Below are 17960 nucleotides of genomic sequence, written 5' to 3'. Positions count from 1 at the left end.
ACAACATAGCAAGGCAGCAACACATTACAACACAGCATGGTAGCAACACAACATAACAGCAACATGGTACCAGCACAAAACATGGTACAAACATTATTGGGCCCAGACAACAGCACAAAAGGTAGAGAGGACAATACATCACACAAAGCATATACCAGTGGTATGACAGAAAAATAATATGTTTTACTGTTCTAATTAGGTTGGTAACCATTTTATAATAGCAACAAGGCACCCAGGGGATGTGTGGTATATGGCCAATATACCATTGTTAACGAATGTAACCAGGCACACCATGTCGCCTCATGCTTAAGAACAGCCCTTAGCCGTGGTATATTGGCCATATACCACACCCCCTTGTGCCTTATTGCTTAATCATAGCAGTTGGACGAGTTAAATCGACATCCATTGATGAAAAACGATCTGTCAAGTTTAATAAGGACAAATTATATTTTCTCTTGGCATATTCAAATGCCTTTATTATGTCATAGCTCAACAATAATTATTATCTTGAGGAAACACAAATTTTGTTTCTAATGTCGATGCAACGATAACATTATGGAAAAGTGACTTTATTGTATAAATATGGCAACTCTTCGCTTGCTAAAAAACAACAACATTTGTGCCAGTTTCCAGGCCTTTTGGGCGGGTTTTGTGTTGTCATTGTATTAGAAATTTGTGCTCGACCTGGCAACCTGCTTATCATAAATCCCATTCGAACAAGCGTCCGTCTGTATTTATAGGCCATTTTGAAGCAGGGGCATCGAGCAAAGGTAAAAAACGAATGTTTTTTTTAAATATATATAAATATATTTGCTATTTCGCTCTATTTCATATTTGTATGTGAATATTTGTGTTTGCAAGACGATGTATTTGTCCTTAGCGGAACACTCCTCCTGCGCAGTGAAGCTTTTTCTCCACCGTTGCACAAACCAACTGTTATGCAGCTAGCGTTAGCATTTAAGCTAGCGGTCCTGTAGCTACATTTAGCAACTTTAATGTTATTCAGATAAGGTAAAATGACTGCTATCGATGGATTATGTTATCGAGGCAGACTTTCAGTTTATATTTGCGCATGGGGTTGCATCATTGGCCATCATAATAATTTAATAAGCAGTGTTTTACAGTGCATCATCCACCTAGCCAGTTGGCTAACAACAGTGCATGGTGCTATTATTGAAGTTGGCGCCAGTTTCATAGTGGACATAGCTAAACAGTGCTATATAACAGTGCTATACAGAATTCAACTCCAGGGTGCATTCTGTGCAATGACTTTTATTCATTGAGTTTTGTTTGTTATCTATGCAGAAATCTTTAGCAGTTGCATAGATCTCCATGCACCATGAGGAGTGCTGAGGTGAAGAAACTGAAAGTGAACGAGCTGAAAGAGGAGCTACGTCGGCGATCCCTGGACACCAAGGGGCTGAAGGCGGACCTGGTGGAGCGGCTCAATGCGGCTCTGGAGGCGGAAGCTGCGGAGCTCGGTGGAGCTGCAAGGGGGACACCGGAGCACGAGCCGGAGGAGGAGCAGCGGGGAGATGGAGAGGAGGGATTTGGGGATGAAGGATTCCCGAACAAAGGTAGAACTAGACAGACTTCCTATCTGTGCACATGGAATGTCAAGCAGGGAACATTTCCTTTGAAATATAATCATGTTTCGGGGGGTTAAAGTTCTTCGCCACATCGACCATTTCCGTCATATGGATTCTGGAGAGGTCGTTTCTGAGATCAGTTTAGATCCGCAGTAAAATCTCTGTGGACCACAGCAGCGCTGAACGCGGACAGCGGTGTCTAGTCTACTGTAGCAGCTGCCAAAGTCATGCAAAGCCTTTACTTTATCGCTCAGGATGTAACTTTGAAGTAGTTTTGCTATGTCGTTATGAAAACAACATCAGACAGTAGTTGACCTATTTACCTCGTCGACTGTTGTTGTGTGAGGGGGATCTATGATAAATAAAGTAATTATTTATATATTCATATTTATAATACAATTATAATGATTAAGAATAATAACAATCAGGATGTTGTGTCCAGTGGGATAAATGCAGATGGACAAACCCCATCCTTCAGCCTATGTACATTTCATAGACCATTCTGCTTCATCAGTTGGGCTACAGGTGATAATGCTTATTATGGCTAAAAGCACCAATGCATGATCCAATATCTTAAAAGGTTAATATAATTTTTAACTATATGTTATGGGACCCATTTCTGGAAGTGGAAATTAGATTTTAGAGTGTGTCAGCGTGATTTTATTTTCATAAATTATGAAGTAGAATTACCCTTTAAAAAAGACACCAGCTTCTCAGTCCTTCTACATAAATATTATCCCGGGGACCCCGGAGCCCTTAAGCAAGAGGACTGGAATTGGACAAACTCGCAGTTTAACATTTTCCCTAAAAGCATGATGGTCATGACTTTGTTACATTAAAGGGGAGGCGAACATAGCCCCTGACAATAAAATCTGAGATCAACATACGATTCAGTCATATGGAATTTCATTATGCTTTAACCTCTGGGTACTGTATATTGTTGAGTACATGATGACAGTGCATGATGACAGTGAATGAGGACAGTGCATGATGACAGTGCATGATAACAGTGCATGATGACAGTGAATGATAACAGTGGATGCTGACAGTGCATGATGACAGTGCATGATGAGAGTGCATGATAACAGTGCATGATAACAGTGCACGATGACAGTGCATGATAACAGTGCACGATGACAGTGAATGATAACAGTGGATGCTGACAGTGCATGATGACAGTGCATGATGAGAGTGCATGATAACAGTGCACGATGACAGTGCATGATAACAGTGCACGATGATAGTGCATGAAAGTAGTGCATGATCATATTTAACTGTTCTGCCTGCGGCTATGGAACCCTGACCTGTTCACTGGACGTGCTACCTGTCCCAGACCTGCTGTTTTCAACTCTCTAGAGACAGCAGGAGCGGTAGAGATACTCTGAATGATCGGCTATGAAAAGCCAACTGACATTTACTCCTGAGGTGCTGACTTGCTGCACCCTCGACAACTACTGTGATTATTATTATTTGACCCTGCTGGTCATTTATGAACATTTGAACATCTTGGCCATGTTCTGTTATAATCTCCACCCGGCACAGCCAGAAGAGGACTGGCCACCCCTCATAGCCTGGTTCCTCTCTAGGTTTCTTCCTAGGTTTTGGCCTTTCTAGGGAGTTTTTCCTAGCCACCGTGCTTCTACACCTGCATTGCTTGCTGTTTGGGGAATTAGGCTGGGTTTCTGTACAGCACTTTGAGATATCAGCTGATGTAAGAAGGGCTATATAAATACATTTGATTTGATTAGTATGCAATTATATGCATTATTTTACATTGCAATATTAGCTACCTTGAACTTCAGTAACTTGTTGAAAGCTGAAATGGTCTTTGATTTCTTGTGTGTAAATAGATCCTCTAGACATTGGTGCAGGAGGAGCCCCTGAGGAGGAGAGCATGGGGATGGAGAGAGAAGAGTCGTCTGATTCTGATCTGGGCTTCAGCATGCCTGACTTCACTGCAGACGTCCCTCTCCCTGTCCCTGTTTTCAAGACAGAGGAGACACAGTCTGAGGAGACCCCTGAGTACCACGAGACCGAATTATCCCTGGCAGAGCAGCAGCAGAGGCAGTCTGAGAGGAAGCAAGGTAAGATCCCTGGCTAAGGTCTTTCCTAAATGAAAACAAGGCTGTGTTTACACAGGCAGCCCAATTGTGGTATTTTTTTCCCAATTATTGGCAAAAGAGACGATCTGATTGGTCAAAATACTAATTAGTGGGGATTAGTGGGGGGAGAGCAGAAATCAGAATTGTGCTGCCAGTCTAAATGCACCCTAAATGTCCTGAGGGAGGGACCGATATATGGCTTTCACTCTCACAGCCGACATCATGGACATTTTTCCATACAGTCCACAAGTTCCTCCGACGGACTATTCCCGTTAGGATCACATGTCAATCACTCTTTATCTGTTTTCCCAGAGTATGAAGGGAAGGTGGAGGTGAAGAAAGAGGATGAGGAGAAAAAGGAGGAAGAGCAGCAACGTGATCAGGAGCAGCCAGATCTGCAGCCGCAGCCAGGGGTGGGGCCAACCGACAAATGGGAGGAGATGAAGGAGCAGAAGGCGGAGCAAACCAAGATGGAGGAGGGAGACAGACAGGAGGGCGACAGGCAGGAGGGTCACAGGCAGGAGGGAGACAGACAGGAGGGAGACAGGCAGGAGGGAGACAGGCAGGAGGGTGACAGGCAGGAGGGAGACAGGCAGGAGGGTGACAGGCAGGAGGGACACAGGCAGGAGGGAGACAGGCAGGAGGGACACAGGCAGGAGGGAGACAGACAGGAGGGAGACAGACAGGGACGCAAGAGACCACATGAGGAGGACCGGGGCTATGGCCACTATGAGCACCGTGACGACAAGAGGTAAGGAGAAGGAAAGCTCAGCTACTACAACTGTTACTACTACTGTTACTACTACTGTTACTACGACTGTTACTACTGCTACTGCTACTACTGCTACTACTACTGTTACTACTACTGTTACTACGACTGTTACTACTGCTACTGCTACTACTGTTACTACTACTGTTACTACTACTATTACTACTGCTACTACTGCTGTTACTACTGCTACTACTACTGCTACTACTACTGTTACTACTGCTGCTACTACTGCTACTACTACTGCTACTACTACTGCTACTGTTACTACTGCTACTACTGTTACTACTGCTGCTACTACTGCTGCTACTGCTACTACTGTTACTACTGCTGCTACTACTGCTACTACTACTGCTACTACTACTGTTACTACTGCTGCTACTACTGTTACTACTACTGTTACTACTACTGTTACTACTGCTACTACTACTGTTACTACTACTGTTACTACTGCTACTACTACTGCTACTACTACTGTTACTACTACTGTTACTACTGCTACTACTACTGTTACTACTACTGTTACTACTGCTACTACTACTGCTACTACTACTGTTACTACTGCTACTACTACTGTTACTACTGCTACTGCTACTACTGCTACTACTACTGTTACTACTGCTGCTACTACTACTGTTACTACTACTGTTACTACTACTGCTACTACTGCTGCTACTACTGTTACTACTGCTGCTACTACTGCTGCTACTGCTACTACTACTGCTGCTACTACTACTGTTACTACTACTGTTACTACTGCTACTGTTACTACTGCTACTACTACTGTTACTACTACTGTTACTACTACTGTTACTACTACTGCTACTACTACTACTACTACTACTACTACTACTGTTACTACTGCTACTACTGTTACTACTACTGTTACTACTACTGTTACTACTGCTACTACTACTGTTACTACTACTGTTACTACTGCTACTACTACTACTGTTACTACTACTGTTACTACTACTGTTACTACTGCTACTACTACTGTTACTACTACTGTTACTACTGCTGCTACTACTGCTACTACTACTGTTACTACTGCTGCTACTACTGCTACTACTACTGTTACTACTGCTGCTACTACTGCTACTACTACTGTTACTACTACTGTTACTACTGCTACTACTACTGCTACTACTACTGTTACTACTGCTGCTACTAATACTACTGTTACTACTGTTACTACTACTGTTACTACTACTGTTACTACTGCTACTACTACTGCTACTACTACTGCTACTACTACTGTTACTACTGCTACTACTACTGGTACTACTACTACTGCTACTACTACTGCTGCTACTAATACTACTGTTACTACTACTGTTACTACTACTGTTACTACTACTGTTACTACTACTGTTACTACTGCTACTACTACTGCTACTACTACTGTTACTACTACTGCTGCTACTAATACTACTGTTACTACTACTGTTACTACTACTGCTGCTACTAATACTACTGTTACTACTACTGCTACTACTAATACTACTGTTACTACTGTTACTACTACTACTGCTGCTACTAATACTACTGTTACTACTACTACTGCTACTACTAATACCACTGTTATTACTACTGCTGCTACTACTACTACTGTTACTACTACTGCTGCTACTAATACTACTGTTACTACTACTACTGCTACTACTACTAATGCTACTGTTACTACTGTTACTACTACTGTTACTTCTACTACTGCTGCTACTAATACTACTGTTACTACTGTTACTACTACTACTGCTGCTACTAATACTACTGTTACTACTACTACTGCTGCTACTAATACTACTGTTACTACTGTTACTACTACTACTGCTGCTACTAATACGACTGTTACTACTACTGCTGCTACTAATACTACTGCTACTACTGCTACTACTACTGCTACTACTACTGCTACAACTACAACTGCTACAACTACGACTACTACTGCTACTACTACTTCTACTACTACTGCTACTGCTACTACAACTACTACTACCGTTGCTACAACTACAACTACTGCTGCTGCTACTAATACTACTGTTACTTCTGTTACTACTACTGTTACTACTACTACTGCTGCTACTAATACTACTGTTACTACTACTACTGCTGCTACTAATACTGCTGTTACTACTACTGATACTGCTACTACTACTACCGCTGCTACAACTACTACTGCTGCTACTACTACTGCTGCTTCTACTGCAACTGTTACTACTACTGTTACTAATACTGCTACTGTTACTACTACTGCTGCTACTAATACTGCTACTGTTACTACTACTGCTACTACTACTACTGCTACTGTTACTACTACTGCTGCTACTAATACTGCTACTGTTACTACTACTGCTGCTACTAATACTGCTACTGTTACCACTACTCCTGCTACTAATACTACTGGTACTACTGTTACTACTACTGCTGCTACTAATACTACTGCTACTGCTACTGTTACTACTACTGCTGCTACTAATACTACTGTTACTACTGTTACTACTACTACTGCTGCTACTAATACTGCTACTGTTACTACTACTGTTACTACTACTGCTGCTTCTACTGCTACTGTTACTACTACTGCTACTACTAATACTACTGGTACTACTGTTACTACTACTACTGCTGCTACTAATACTACTGTTACTACTGTTACTACTACTGTTACTACTACTGCTGCTACTAATACTACTGTTACTACTACTGCTGCTACTAATACTACTGTTACTACTACTGCTGCTACTACTACTACTGTTACTACTACTGCTGCTACTAATACTACTGGTACTACTGTTACTACTACTACTGCTGCTACTAATACTACTGTTACTACTACTGCTGCTACTAATACTACTGTTACTACTGTTACTACTACTACTGCTGCTACTAATACTACTGTTACTACTACTGCTGCTACTAATACTACTGTTACTACTGTTACTGCTACGGTTACTACTACTACTGCTACTAATACTACTGTTACTACTGTTACTACTACTACTGCTGCTACTAATGCTACTACTACTACTGTTACTACTGTTACTACTACTGTTACTACTAATACTACTACTGCTACTACTGCTGCTGCTACTAATACTACTACTGCTGCTACTAATACTACTACTGCTGCTACTACTACTGATGCTACTACTACTGCTGCTACTAATACTACTACTACTGCTGCTACTACTACTGTTACTACTACTGCTACTACTACTGCTGCTACTAATACTACTGTTACTACTACTACTGCTGCTACTAATACTACGGTTACTACTACTGCTGCTACTAATACTACTGGTACTACTGTTACTACTACTACTGCTGCTACTAATACTGCTGTTACTACTAATACTACTGTTACTACTGTTACTGCTACTACTGCTGCTACTAATGCTACTACTACTACTGTTACTACTGTTACTACTACTGTTACTACTACTGCTGCTACTAATACTACTACTGCTACTACTGCTGCTGCTACTAATACTACTACTGTTGCTACTAATGCTACTACTACTACTGTTACTACTGTTACTACTACTGTTACTACTACTACTACTACTACTACTACTGCTACTAAACTCAGCAAAAAAAGAAACGCCCCTTTTTCAGGACCCTGTCTTTCAAAGATAATTCGTATAAATCCAAATAACTTCCCAGATCTTCATTGTGAAGAGTTTAAACACTGTTTCCCATGCTTGAACAATGAACCATAAACCATTAATGAACATGCACCTGCGGAAAGGTCCTTAAGACACTAACAACTTACAGACGGCAGGCAATTAAGGTCACAGTTATGAAAAGTTAGGACACTAAAGAGGCCTTTCTACTGATTCTGAAATGTCTTTACACGGAGGGAGAGAGCAGGATGCTGGTGAATTTGTACGTCCGATGTAATGTAAGTGGTAATGAGGCAATCCTCTTAATTATTATTCATTATCCTCAATCCTAATTATTGTTTTTTGATACTTTCATTTATTTTCTTTCGCGTGTTTCACATAGCCAGCTACGGAGTTGTGGCGTACAGTAGACTATTTACTGTGTGTTGATTGGCGTACAGTAGACTATTTACTGTGTGTTGATTGGCGTACAGTAGACTATTTACTGTGTTGATTGGCGTACAGTAGACTATTTACTGTGTTGATTGGCGTACAGTAGACTATTTACTGTGTTGATTGGCGTACAGTAGACTATTTACTGTGTTGATTGGCGTACAGTAGACTATTTACTGTTTGATTGGCGTACTGACTATTTACTGTGTTGATTGGCGTACAGTAGACTATTTACTGTGTTGATTGGCGTACAGTAGACTATTTACTGTGTTGATTGGCGTACAGTAGACTATTTACTGTGTTGATTGGCGTACAGTAGACTATTTACTGTTTGTTGATTGGCGTACAGTAGACTATTTACTGTGTTGATTGGCGTACAGTAGACTATTTACTGTGTACTGTTTGTTGATTGGCGTACAGTAGACTATTTACTGTGTTGATTGGCGTACAGTAGACTATTTACTGTTTGTTGATTGGCGTACAGTAGACTATTTACTGTGTGTTGATTGGCGTACAGTAGACTATTTACTGTGTTGATTGGCGTACAGTAGACTATTTACTGTGTTGATTGGCGTACAGTAGACTATTTACTGTGTGTTGATTGGCGTACAGTAGACTATTTACTGTGTTGTTGATTGGCGTACAGTAGACTATTTACTGTGTTGATTGGCGTATTGTAGACTATTTACTGTGTTGATTGGCGTACAGTAGACTATTTACTGTACAGTAATGTTGATTGGCGTACAGTAGACTATTTACTGTTGATTGGCGTACAGTAGACTATTTACTGTGTTGATTGGCGTACAGTAGACTATTTACTGTGTTGATTGGCGTACAGTAGACTATTTACTGTGTTGATTGGCGTACAGTAGACTATTTACTGTGTTGATTGGCGTACAGTAGACTATTTACTGTGTTGATTGGCGTACAGTAGACTATTTACTGTGTTGATTGGCGTACAGTAGACTATTTACTGTGTTGATTGGCGTACAGTAGACTATTTACTGTGTTGATTGGCGTACAGTAGACTATTTACTGTGTTTGATTGGCGTACAGTAGACTATTTACTGTGTTGATTGGCGTACAGTAGACTATTTACTGTGTTGATTGGCTGTAGACTATTTACTGTTTGATTGGCGTACAGTAGACTATTTACTGTGTTGATTGGCGTACAGTAGACTATTTACTGTGTTGTTGATTGGCGTACAGTAGACTATTTACTGTGTTGATTGGCGTACAGTAGACTATTTACTGTGTTGATTGATAGACTATTTACTGTGTTGATTGGCGTACAGTAGACTATTTACTGTGTTGATTGGCGTACAGTAGACTATTTACTGTGTTTACTGTGTTGATTGGCGTACAGTAGACTATTTACTGTGTTGATTACAGTAGACTATTTACTGTACAGTAGACTATTTACTGTGTTGATTGGCGTACAGTAGACTATTTACTGTGTTGATTGGCGTACAGTAGACTATTTACTGTGTTGATTGGCGTACAGTAGACTATTTACTGTGTTGATTGGCGTACAGTAGACTATTTACTGTGTTGATTGGCGTACAGTAGACTATTTACTGTGTTGATTGGCGTACAGTAGACTATTTACTGTGTTGATTGGCGTACAGTAGACTATTTACTGTGTTGATTGGCGTACAGTAGACTATTTACTGTGTTGATTGGCGTACAGTAGACTATTTACTGTGTTGATTGGCGTACAGTAGACTATTTACTGTGTTGATTGGCGTACAGTAGACTATTTACTGTGTTGATTGGCGTACAGTAGACTATTTACTGTGTTGATTGACTATTTACTGTGTTGATTGGCGTACAGTAGACTATTTACTGTGTTGATTGGCGTACAGTAGACTATTTACTGTGTTGATTGGCGTACAGTAGACTATTTACTGTGTTGATTGGCGTACAGTAGACTATTTACTGTGTTGATTGGCGTACAGTAGACTATTTACTGTGTTGATTGGCGTACAGTAGACTATTTACTGTGTTGATTGGCGTACAGTAGACTATTTACTGTGTTGATTGGCGTACAGTAGACTATTTACTGTGTTGATTGGCGTACAGTAGACTATTTACTGTGTTGATTGGCGTACAGTAGACTATTTACTGTGTTGATTGATTGTGCGATACGTACAGTAGACTATTTACTGTGTTGATTGGCGTACAGTAGACTATTTACTGTGTGTTGATTGGCGTACAGTAGACTATTTACTGTTTGTTGATTGGCGTACAGTAGACTATTTACTGTGTGTTGATTGGCGTACAGTAGACTATTTACTGTGTGTTGATTGGCGTACAGTAGACTATTTACTGTGTTGATTGGCGTACAGTAGACTATTTACTGTGTTGATTGGCGTACAGTAGACTATTTACTGTGTTGATTGGCGTACAGTAGACTATTTACTGTGTGTTGATTGGCGTACAGTAGACTATTTACTGTGTTGATTGGCGTACAGTAGACTATTTACTGTGTTGATTGGCGTACAGTAGACTATTTACTGTGTTGATTGGCGTACAGTAGACTATTTACTGTGTTGATTGGCGTACAGTAGACTATTTACTGTGTGTTGATTGGCGTACAGTAGACTATTTACTGTGTTGATTGGCGTACAGTAGACTATTTACTGTGTGTTGATTGGCGTACAGTAGACTATTTACTGTGTTGATTGGCGTACTATTTACTGTAGACTATTTACTGTGTTGATTGATTGTGTTGATTGGCGTACAGTAGACTATTTACTGTGTTGATTGGCGTACAGTAGACTATTTACTGTGTTGATTGGCGTACAGTAGACTATTTACTGTTTGTTGATTGGCGTACAGTAGACTATTTACTGTGTTGATTGGCGTACAGTAGACTATTTACTGTTTGTTGATTGGCGTACAGTAGACTATTTACTGTGTGTTGATTGGCGTACAGTAGACTATTTACTGTGTTGATTGGCGTACAGTAGACTATTTACTGTGTTGATTGGCGTACAGTAGACTATTTACTGTGTGTTTGATTGGCGTACAGTAGACTATTTACTGTGTGTTGATTGGCGTACAGTAGACTATTTACTGTGTTGATTGGCGTACAGTAGACTATTTACTGTGTTTGATTGGCGTTGATTGGCGTACAGTAGACTATTTACTGTGTGTGATTGGCGTACAGTAGACTATTTACTGTGTTGATTGGCGTACAGTAGACTATTTACTGTGTTGATTGGCGTACAGTAGACTATTTACTGTGTTGATTGGCGTACAGTAGACTATTTACTGTGTTGATTGGCGTACAGTAGACTATTTACTGTGTTGATTGGCGTACAGTAGACTATTTACTGTGTTGATTGGCGTTGATTGTGTTGATTGGCGTACAGTAGACTATTTACTGTGTTGATTTACTAGTATTTACTGTGTTGATTGGCGTACAGTAGACTATTTACTGTAGACTATTTACTGTGTGATTGATAGACTATTTACTGTGTTGATTGCGTACAGTAGACTATTTACTGTGTTGATTGGCGTACAGTAGACTAGACTATTTACTGTGTTGTTGATTGTGTTGATTGCGTACAGTAGACTATTTACTGTGTGTTGATTGGCGTACAGTAGACTATTTACTGTGTTGATTGGCGTACAGTAGACTATTTACTGTGTTGATTGGCGTACAGTAGACTATTTACTGTGTTGATTGGCGTACAGTAGACTATTTACTGTGTGTTGATTGGCGTACAGTAGACTATTTACTGTGTTGATTGGCGTACAGTAGACTATTTACTGTGTTGATTGGCGTACAGTAGACTATTTACTGTTTGTGTTGATTGGCGTACAGTAGACTATTTACTGTTTGTTGATTGGCGTACAGTAGACTATTTACTGTTTGTTGATTGGCGTACAGTAGACTATTTACTGTGTTGATTGGCATACAGTAGACTATTTACTGTGTTGATTGGCGTACAGTAGACTATTTACTGTGTGTTGATTGGCGTACAGTAGACTATTTACTGTGTTGATTGGCGTACAGTAGACTATTTACTGTGTTGATTGGCGTACAGTAGACTATTTACTGTGTTGATTGGCGTACAGTAGACTATTTACTGTGTTGATTGGCGTACAGTAGACTATTTACTGTTTGTTGATTGGCGTACAGTAGACTATTTACTGTGTTGATTGACAGTAGACTATTTACTGTGTTGTTGATTGGCGTACAGTAGACTATTTACTGTGTGTTGATTGGCGTACAGTAGACTATTTACTGTGTTGATTGGCGTACAGTAGACTATTTACTGTGTTGATTGGCGTACAGTAGACTATTTACTGTGTGTTGATTGGCGTACAGTAGACTATTTACTGTGTGTTGATTGGCGTACAGTAGACTATTTACTGTGTGTGTGATTGGCGTACAGTAGACTATTTACTGTGTTGATTGGCGTACAGTAGACTATTTACTGTGTTGATTGGCGTACAGTAGACTATTTACTGTGTGTTGATTGGCGTACAGTAGACTATTTACTGTGTTGATTGGCGTACAGTAGACTATTTACTGTGTTGATTGGCGTACAGTAGACTATTTACTGTGTTGATTGGCGTACAGTAGACTATTTACTGTGTTGATTGGCGTACAGTAGACTATTTACTGTGTTGATTGGCGTACAGTAGACTATTTACTGTGTTGAGACTATTTACTGTGTTGATTGGCGTACAGTAGACTATTTACTGTGTTGATTGGCGTACAGTAGACTATTTACTGTGTTGATTGGCGTACAGTAGACTATTTACTGTGTTGATTGGCGTACAGTAGACTATTTACTGTGTTGATTGGCGTACAGTAGACTATAGACTATTTACTGTGTTGATTGGCGTACAGTAGACTATTTACTGTGTTGATTGGCGTACAGTAGACTATTTACTGTGTTGATTGTACAGTAGACTTTTACTGTGCGATTGGCACAGTAGACTATTTACTGTTTGATTGGCGTACAGTAGACTATTTACTGTGTTGATTGGCGTACAGTAGACTATTTACTGTGTTGATTGGCGTACAGTAGACTATTTACTGTGTTGATTGGCGTACAGTAGACTATTTACTGTGTTTATTGGCGTACAGTAGACTATTTACTGTGTTGATTGGCGTACAGTTGTGTTGATTGGCGTACAGTAGACTATTTACTGTGTTGATTGGCGTACAGTAGACTATTTACTGTGTTGATTGGCGTACAGTAGACTATTTACTGTGTTGATTGGCGTACAGTAGACTATTTACTGTGTGTTGATTGGCGTACAGTAGACTATTTACTGTGTTGATTGGCGTACAGTAGACTATTTACTGTGTTTGATTGGCGTACAGTAGACTATTTACTGTGTTGATTGGCGTACAGTAGACTATTTACTGTGTTGATTGGCGTACAGTAGACTATTTACTGTGTGTGATTGGCGTACAGTAGACTATTTACTGTGTTGATTGGCGTACAGTAGACTATTTACTGTGTTGATTTTACTGTGTTGATTGGCGTACAGTAGACTATTTACTGTGTTGATTGGCTATATTTACTGTGTTGATTGGCGTACAGTAGACTATTTACTGTGTTGATTGGCGTACAGTAGACTATTTACTGTGTTGATTTGCGTACAGTAGACTATTTACTGTGTTGATTGGCGTACAGTAGACTATTTACTGTGTTGATTGGCGTACAGTAGACTATTTACTGTGTTGATTGGCGTACAGTAGACTATTTACTGTGTTGATTGGCGTACAGTAGACTATTTACTGTTTGTTGATTGGCGTACAGTAGACTATTTACTGTGTGTTGATTGGCGTACAGTAGACTATTTACTGTGTTGATTGGCGTATAGTAGACTATTTACTGTGTTGATTGGCGTACAGTAGACTATTTACTGTGTGTTGATTGGCGTACAGTAGACTATTTACTGTTTGTTGATTGGCGTACAGTAGACTATTTACTGTGTGTTGATTGGCGTACAGTAGACTATTTACTGTGTGTTGATTGGCGTACAGTAGACTATTTACTGTGTTGATTGGCGTACAGTAGACTATTTACTGTGTTGATTGGCGTACAGTAGACTATTTACTGTGTTGATTGGCGTACAGTAGACTATTTACTGTGTGTTGATTGGCGTACAGTAGACTATTTACTGTGTTGATTGGCGTGTACAGTAGACTATTTACTGTGTTGATTGGCGTACAGTAGACTATTTACTGTGTTGATTGGCGTACAGTAGACTATTTACTGTGTTGATTGGCGTACAGTACTATTTACTGTAGAGACTATTTACTGTGTTGATTGGCGTACAGTAGACTATTTACTGTGTTGATTGGCGTACAGTAGACTATTTACTGTGTTGATTGGCGTACAGTAGACTATTTACTGTGTTGATTGGCGTACAGTAGACTATTTACTGTGTGTTGATTGGCGTACAGTAGACTATTTACTGTGTTGATTGGCGTACAGTAGACTATTTACTGTGTGTTGATTGGCGTACAGTAGACTATTTACTGTGTGTTGATTGGCGTACAGTAGACTATTTACTGTGTTGATTGGCGTACAGTAGACTATTTACTGTGTTGATTGGCGTACACAGTAGACTATTTACTGTGTTGATTGGCGTACAGTAGACTATTTACTGTGTTGATTGGCGTACAGTAGACTATTTACTGTGTGTTGATTTACAGTAGACTATTTACTGTGTTGATTGGCGTACAGTAGACTATTTACTGTGTTGATTGGCGTACAGTAGACTATTTACTGTTTGTTGATTGGCGTACAGTAGACTATTTACTGTGTTGATTGGCGTACAGTAGACTATTTACTGTGTTGATTGATTGGCGTATTTAGTAGACTATTTACTGTGTTGATTGGCGTACAGTAGACTATTTACTGTGTTGATTGGCGTACAGTAGACTATTTACTGTGTTGATTGGCGTACAGTAGACTATTTACTGTGTTTATTGGCGTACAGTAGACTATTTACTGTGTTGATTGGCGTACAGTAGACTATTTACTGTGTTGATTGGCGTACAGTAGACTATTTACTGTGTTGATTGGCGTACAGTAGACTATTTACTGTGTTGATTGTTGATTGGCGTACAGTAGACTATTTACTGTGTTGATTGGCGTACAGTAGACTATTTACTGTGTGTTGATTGGCGTACAGTATTTACAGTAGACTATTTACTGTGTTGATTGGCGTACAGTAGACTATTTACTGTGTTGATTGGCGTACAGTAGACTATTTACTGTGTTGATTGGCGTACAGTAGACTATTTACTGTGTTGATTGGCGTACAGTAGACTATTTACTGTGTGTTGATTGGCGTACAGTAGACTATTTACTGTGTTGATTGGCGTACAGTAGACTATTTACTGTGTTGATTGGCGTACAGTAGACTATTTACTGTGTTGATTGGCGTACAGTAGACTATTTACTGTGTTGATTGGCGTACAGTAGACTATTTACTGTGTTGATTGGCGTACAGTAGACTATTTACTGTGTTGATTGGCGTACAGTAGACTATTTACTGTGTTGATTGGCGTACAGTAGACTATTTACTGTGTTGATTGGCGTACAGTAGACTATTTACTGTGTTGATTGGCGTACAGTAGACTATTTACTGTTTGTTGATTGGCGTACAGTAGACTATTTACTGTGTGTTGATTGGCGTACAGTAGACTATTTACTGTGTTGATTGGCGTATAGTAGACTATTTACTGTGTTGATTGGCGTACAGTAGACTATTTACTGTGTGTTGATTGGCGTACAGTAGACTATTTACTGTTTGTTGATTGGCGTACAGTAGACTATTTACTGTGTGTTGATTGGCGTACAGTAGACTATTTACTGTGTGTGTTGATTGGCGTACAGTAGACTATTTACTGTGTTGATTGGCGTACAGTAGACTATTTACTGTGTTGATTGGCGTACAGTAGACTATTTACTGTGTTGATTGGCGTACAGTAGACTATTTACTGTGTGTGATTGGCGTACAGTAGACTATTTACTGTGTTGATTGGCGTACAGTAGACTATTTACTGTGTTGATTGGCGTACAGTAGACTATTTACTGTGTTGATTGGCGTACAGTAGACTATTTACTGTGTGTTGATTGGCGTACAGTAGACTATTTACTGTGTTGATTGGACTATTTACTGTGTTGATTGGCGTACAGTAGACTATTTACTGTGTTGATTGGCGTACAGTAGACTATTTACTGTGTTGATTGGCGTACAGTAGACTATTTACTGTGTTTGATTGGCGTACAGTAGACTATTTACTGTGTTGATTGGCGTACAGTAGACTATTTACTGTGTGTTGATTGGCGTACAGTAGACTATTTACTGTGTGTTGATTGGCGTACAGTAGACTATTTACTGTGTTGATTGGCGACTACAGTAGACTATTTACTGTGTTGATTGGCGTACAGTAGACTATTTACTGTGTTGATTGGCGTACAGTAGACTATTTACTGTGTTGATTGGCGTACAGTAGACTATTTACTGTGTTGATTGGCGTACAGTAGACTATTTACTGTGTTGATTGACGTACAGTAGACTATTTACTGTGTTGATTGGCGTACAGTAGACTATTTACTGTGTTGATTGGCGTACAGTAGACTATTTACTGTGTTGATTGGCGTACAGTAGACTATTTACTGTGTTGATTGGCGTACAGTAGACTATTTACTGTTTGTTGATTGGCGTACAGTAGACTATTTACTGTGTTGATTGGCGTACAGTAGACTATTTACTGTTTGTTGATTGGCGTACAGTGTTGATTGGCGTACAGTAGACTATTTACTGTGTTGATTGGCGTACAGTAGACTATTTACTGTGTTGATTGGCGTACAGTAGACTATTTACTGTGTTGATTGGCGTACAGTAGACTATTTACTGTTTGTTGATTGGCGTACAGTAGACTATTTACTGTTTGTTGATTGGCGTACAGTAGACTATTTACTGTTTGTTGATTGGCGTACAGTAGACTATTTACTGTGTTGATTGGCGTACATTGGCGTACAGTAGACTATTTACTGTTTGTTGATTGGCGTACAGTAGACTATTTACTGTGTTGATTGGCGTACAGTAGTGTTGATTGGCGTACAGTAGACTATTTACTGTGTTGATTGGCGTACAGTAGACTATTTACTGTGTTGATTGGCGTACAGTAGACTATTTACTGTTTGTTGATTGGCGTACAGTAGACTATTTACTGTGTTGATTGGCGTACAGTAGACTATTTACTGTGTGTTGATTGGCGTACAGTAGACTATTTACTGTTTGTTGATTGGCGTACTGTAGACTATTTACTGTTTGTTGATTGGCGTACAGTAGACTATTTACTGTTTGTTGATTGGCGTACAGTAGACTATTTACTGTGTTGATTGGCGTACAGTAGACTATTTACTGTGTGTTGATTGGCGTACAGTAG

The 17960-nt window shown here is 39.7% G+C and overlaps 1 protein-coding gene across 2 annotated transcripts in view; it reads left to right on the top strand.

The window, feature by feature from the left end:
* Window positions 1-538: 538 nt before the first annotated feature.
* hnrnpul1 (heterogeneous nuclear ribonucleoprotein U-like 1) overlaps window positions 539-17960 on the top strand; it is a 60260-nt gene continuing 42838 nt past the window's right edge. For both annotated transcript variants that reach the window (XM_042297752.1, XM_042297751.1), the window contains exons 1-4: window positions 539-770; window positions 1306-1577; window positions 3440-3673; window positions 4004-4442. In XM_042297752.1, coding sequence (XP_042153686.1) covers window positions 1340-1577; window positions 3440-3673; window positions 4004-4442 — 911 coding nt within the window. In that variant the 5' untranslated portion in view covers window positions 539-770; window positions 1306-1339. The remainder of the gene's footprint in view (window positions 771-1305; window positions 1578-3439; window positions 3674-4003; window positions 4443-17960) is intronic.

This window comes from Oncorhynchus tshawytscha, linkage group LG14, assembly GCF_018296145.1.
Source record: "Oncorhynchus tshawytscha isolate Ot180627B linkage group LG14, Otsh_v2.0, whole genome shotgun sequence".
Taxonomy (NCBI): Eukaryota; Metazoa; Chordata; class Actinopteri; order Salmoniformes; family Salmonidae; genus Oncorhynchus; species Oncorhynchus tshawytscha.
This window is presented reverse-complemented; position numbering and strand designations above follow the sequence as displayed.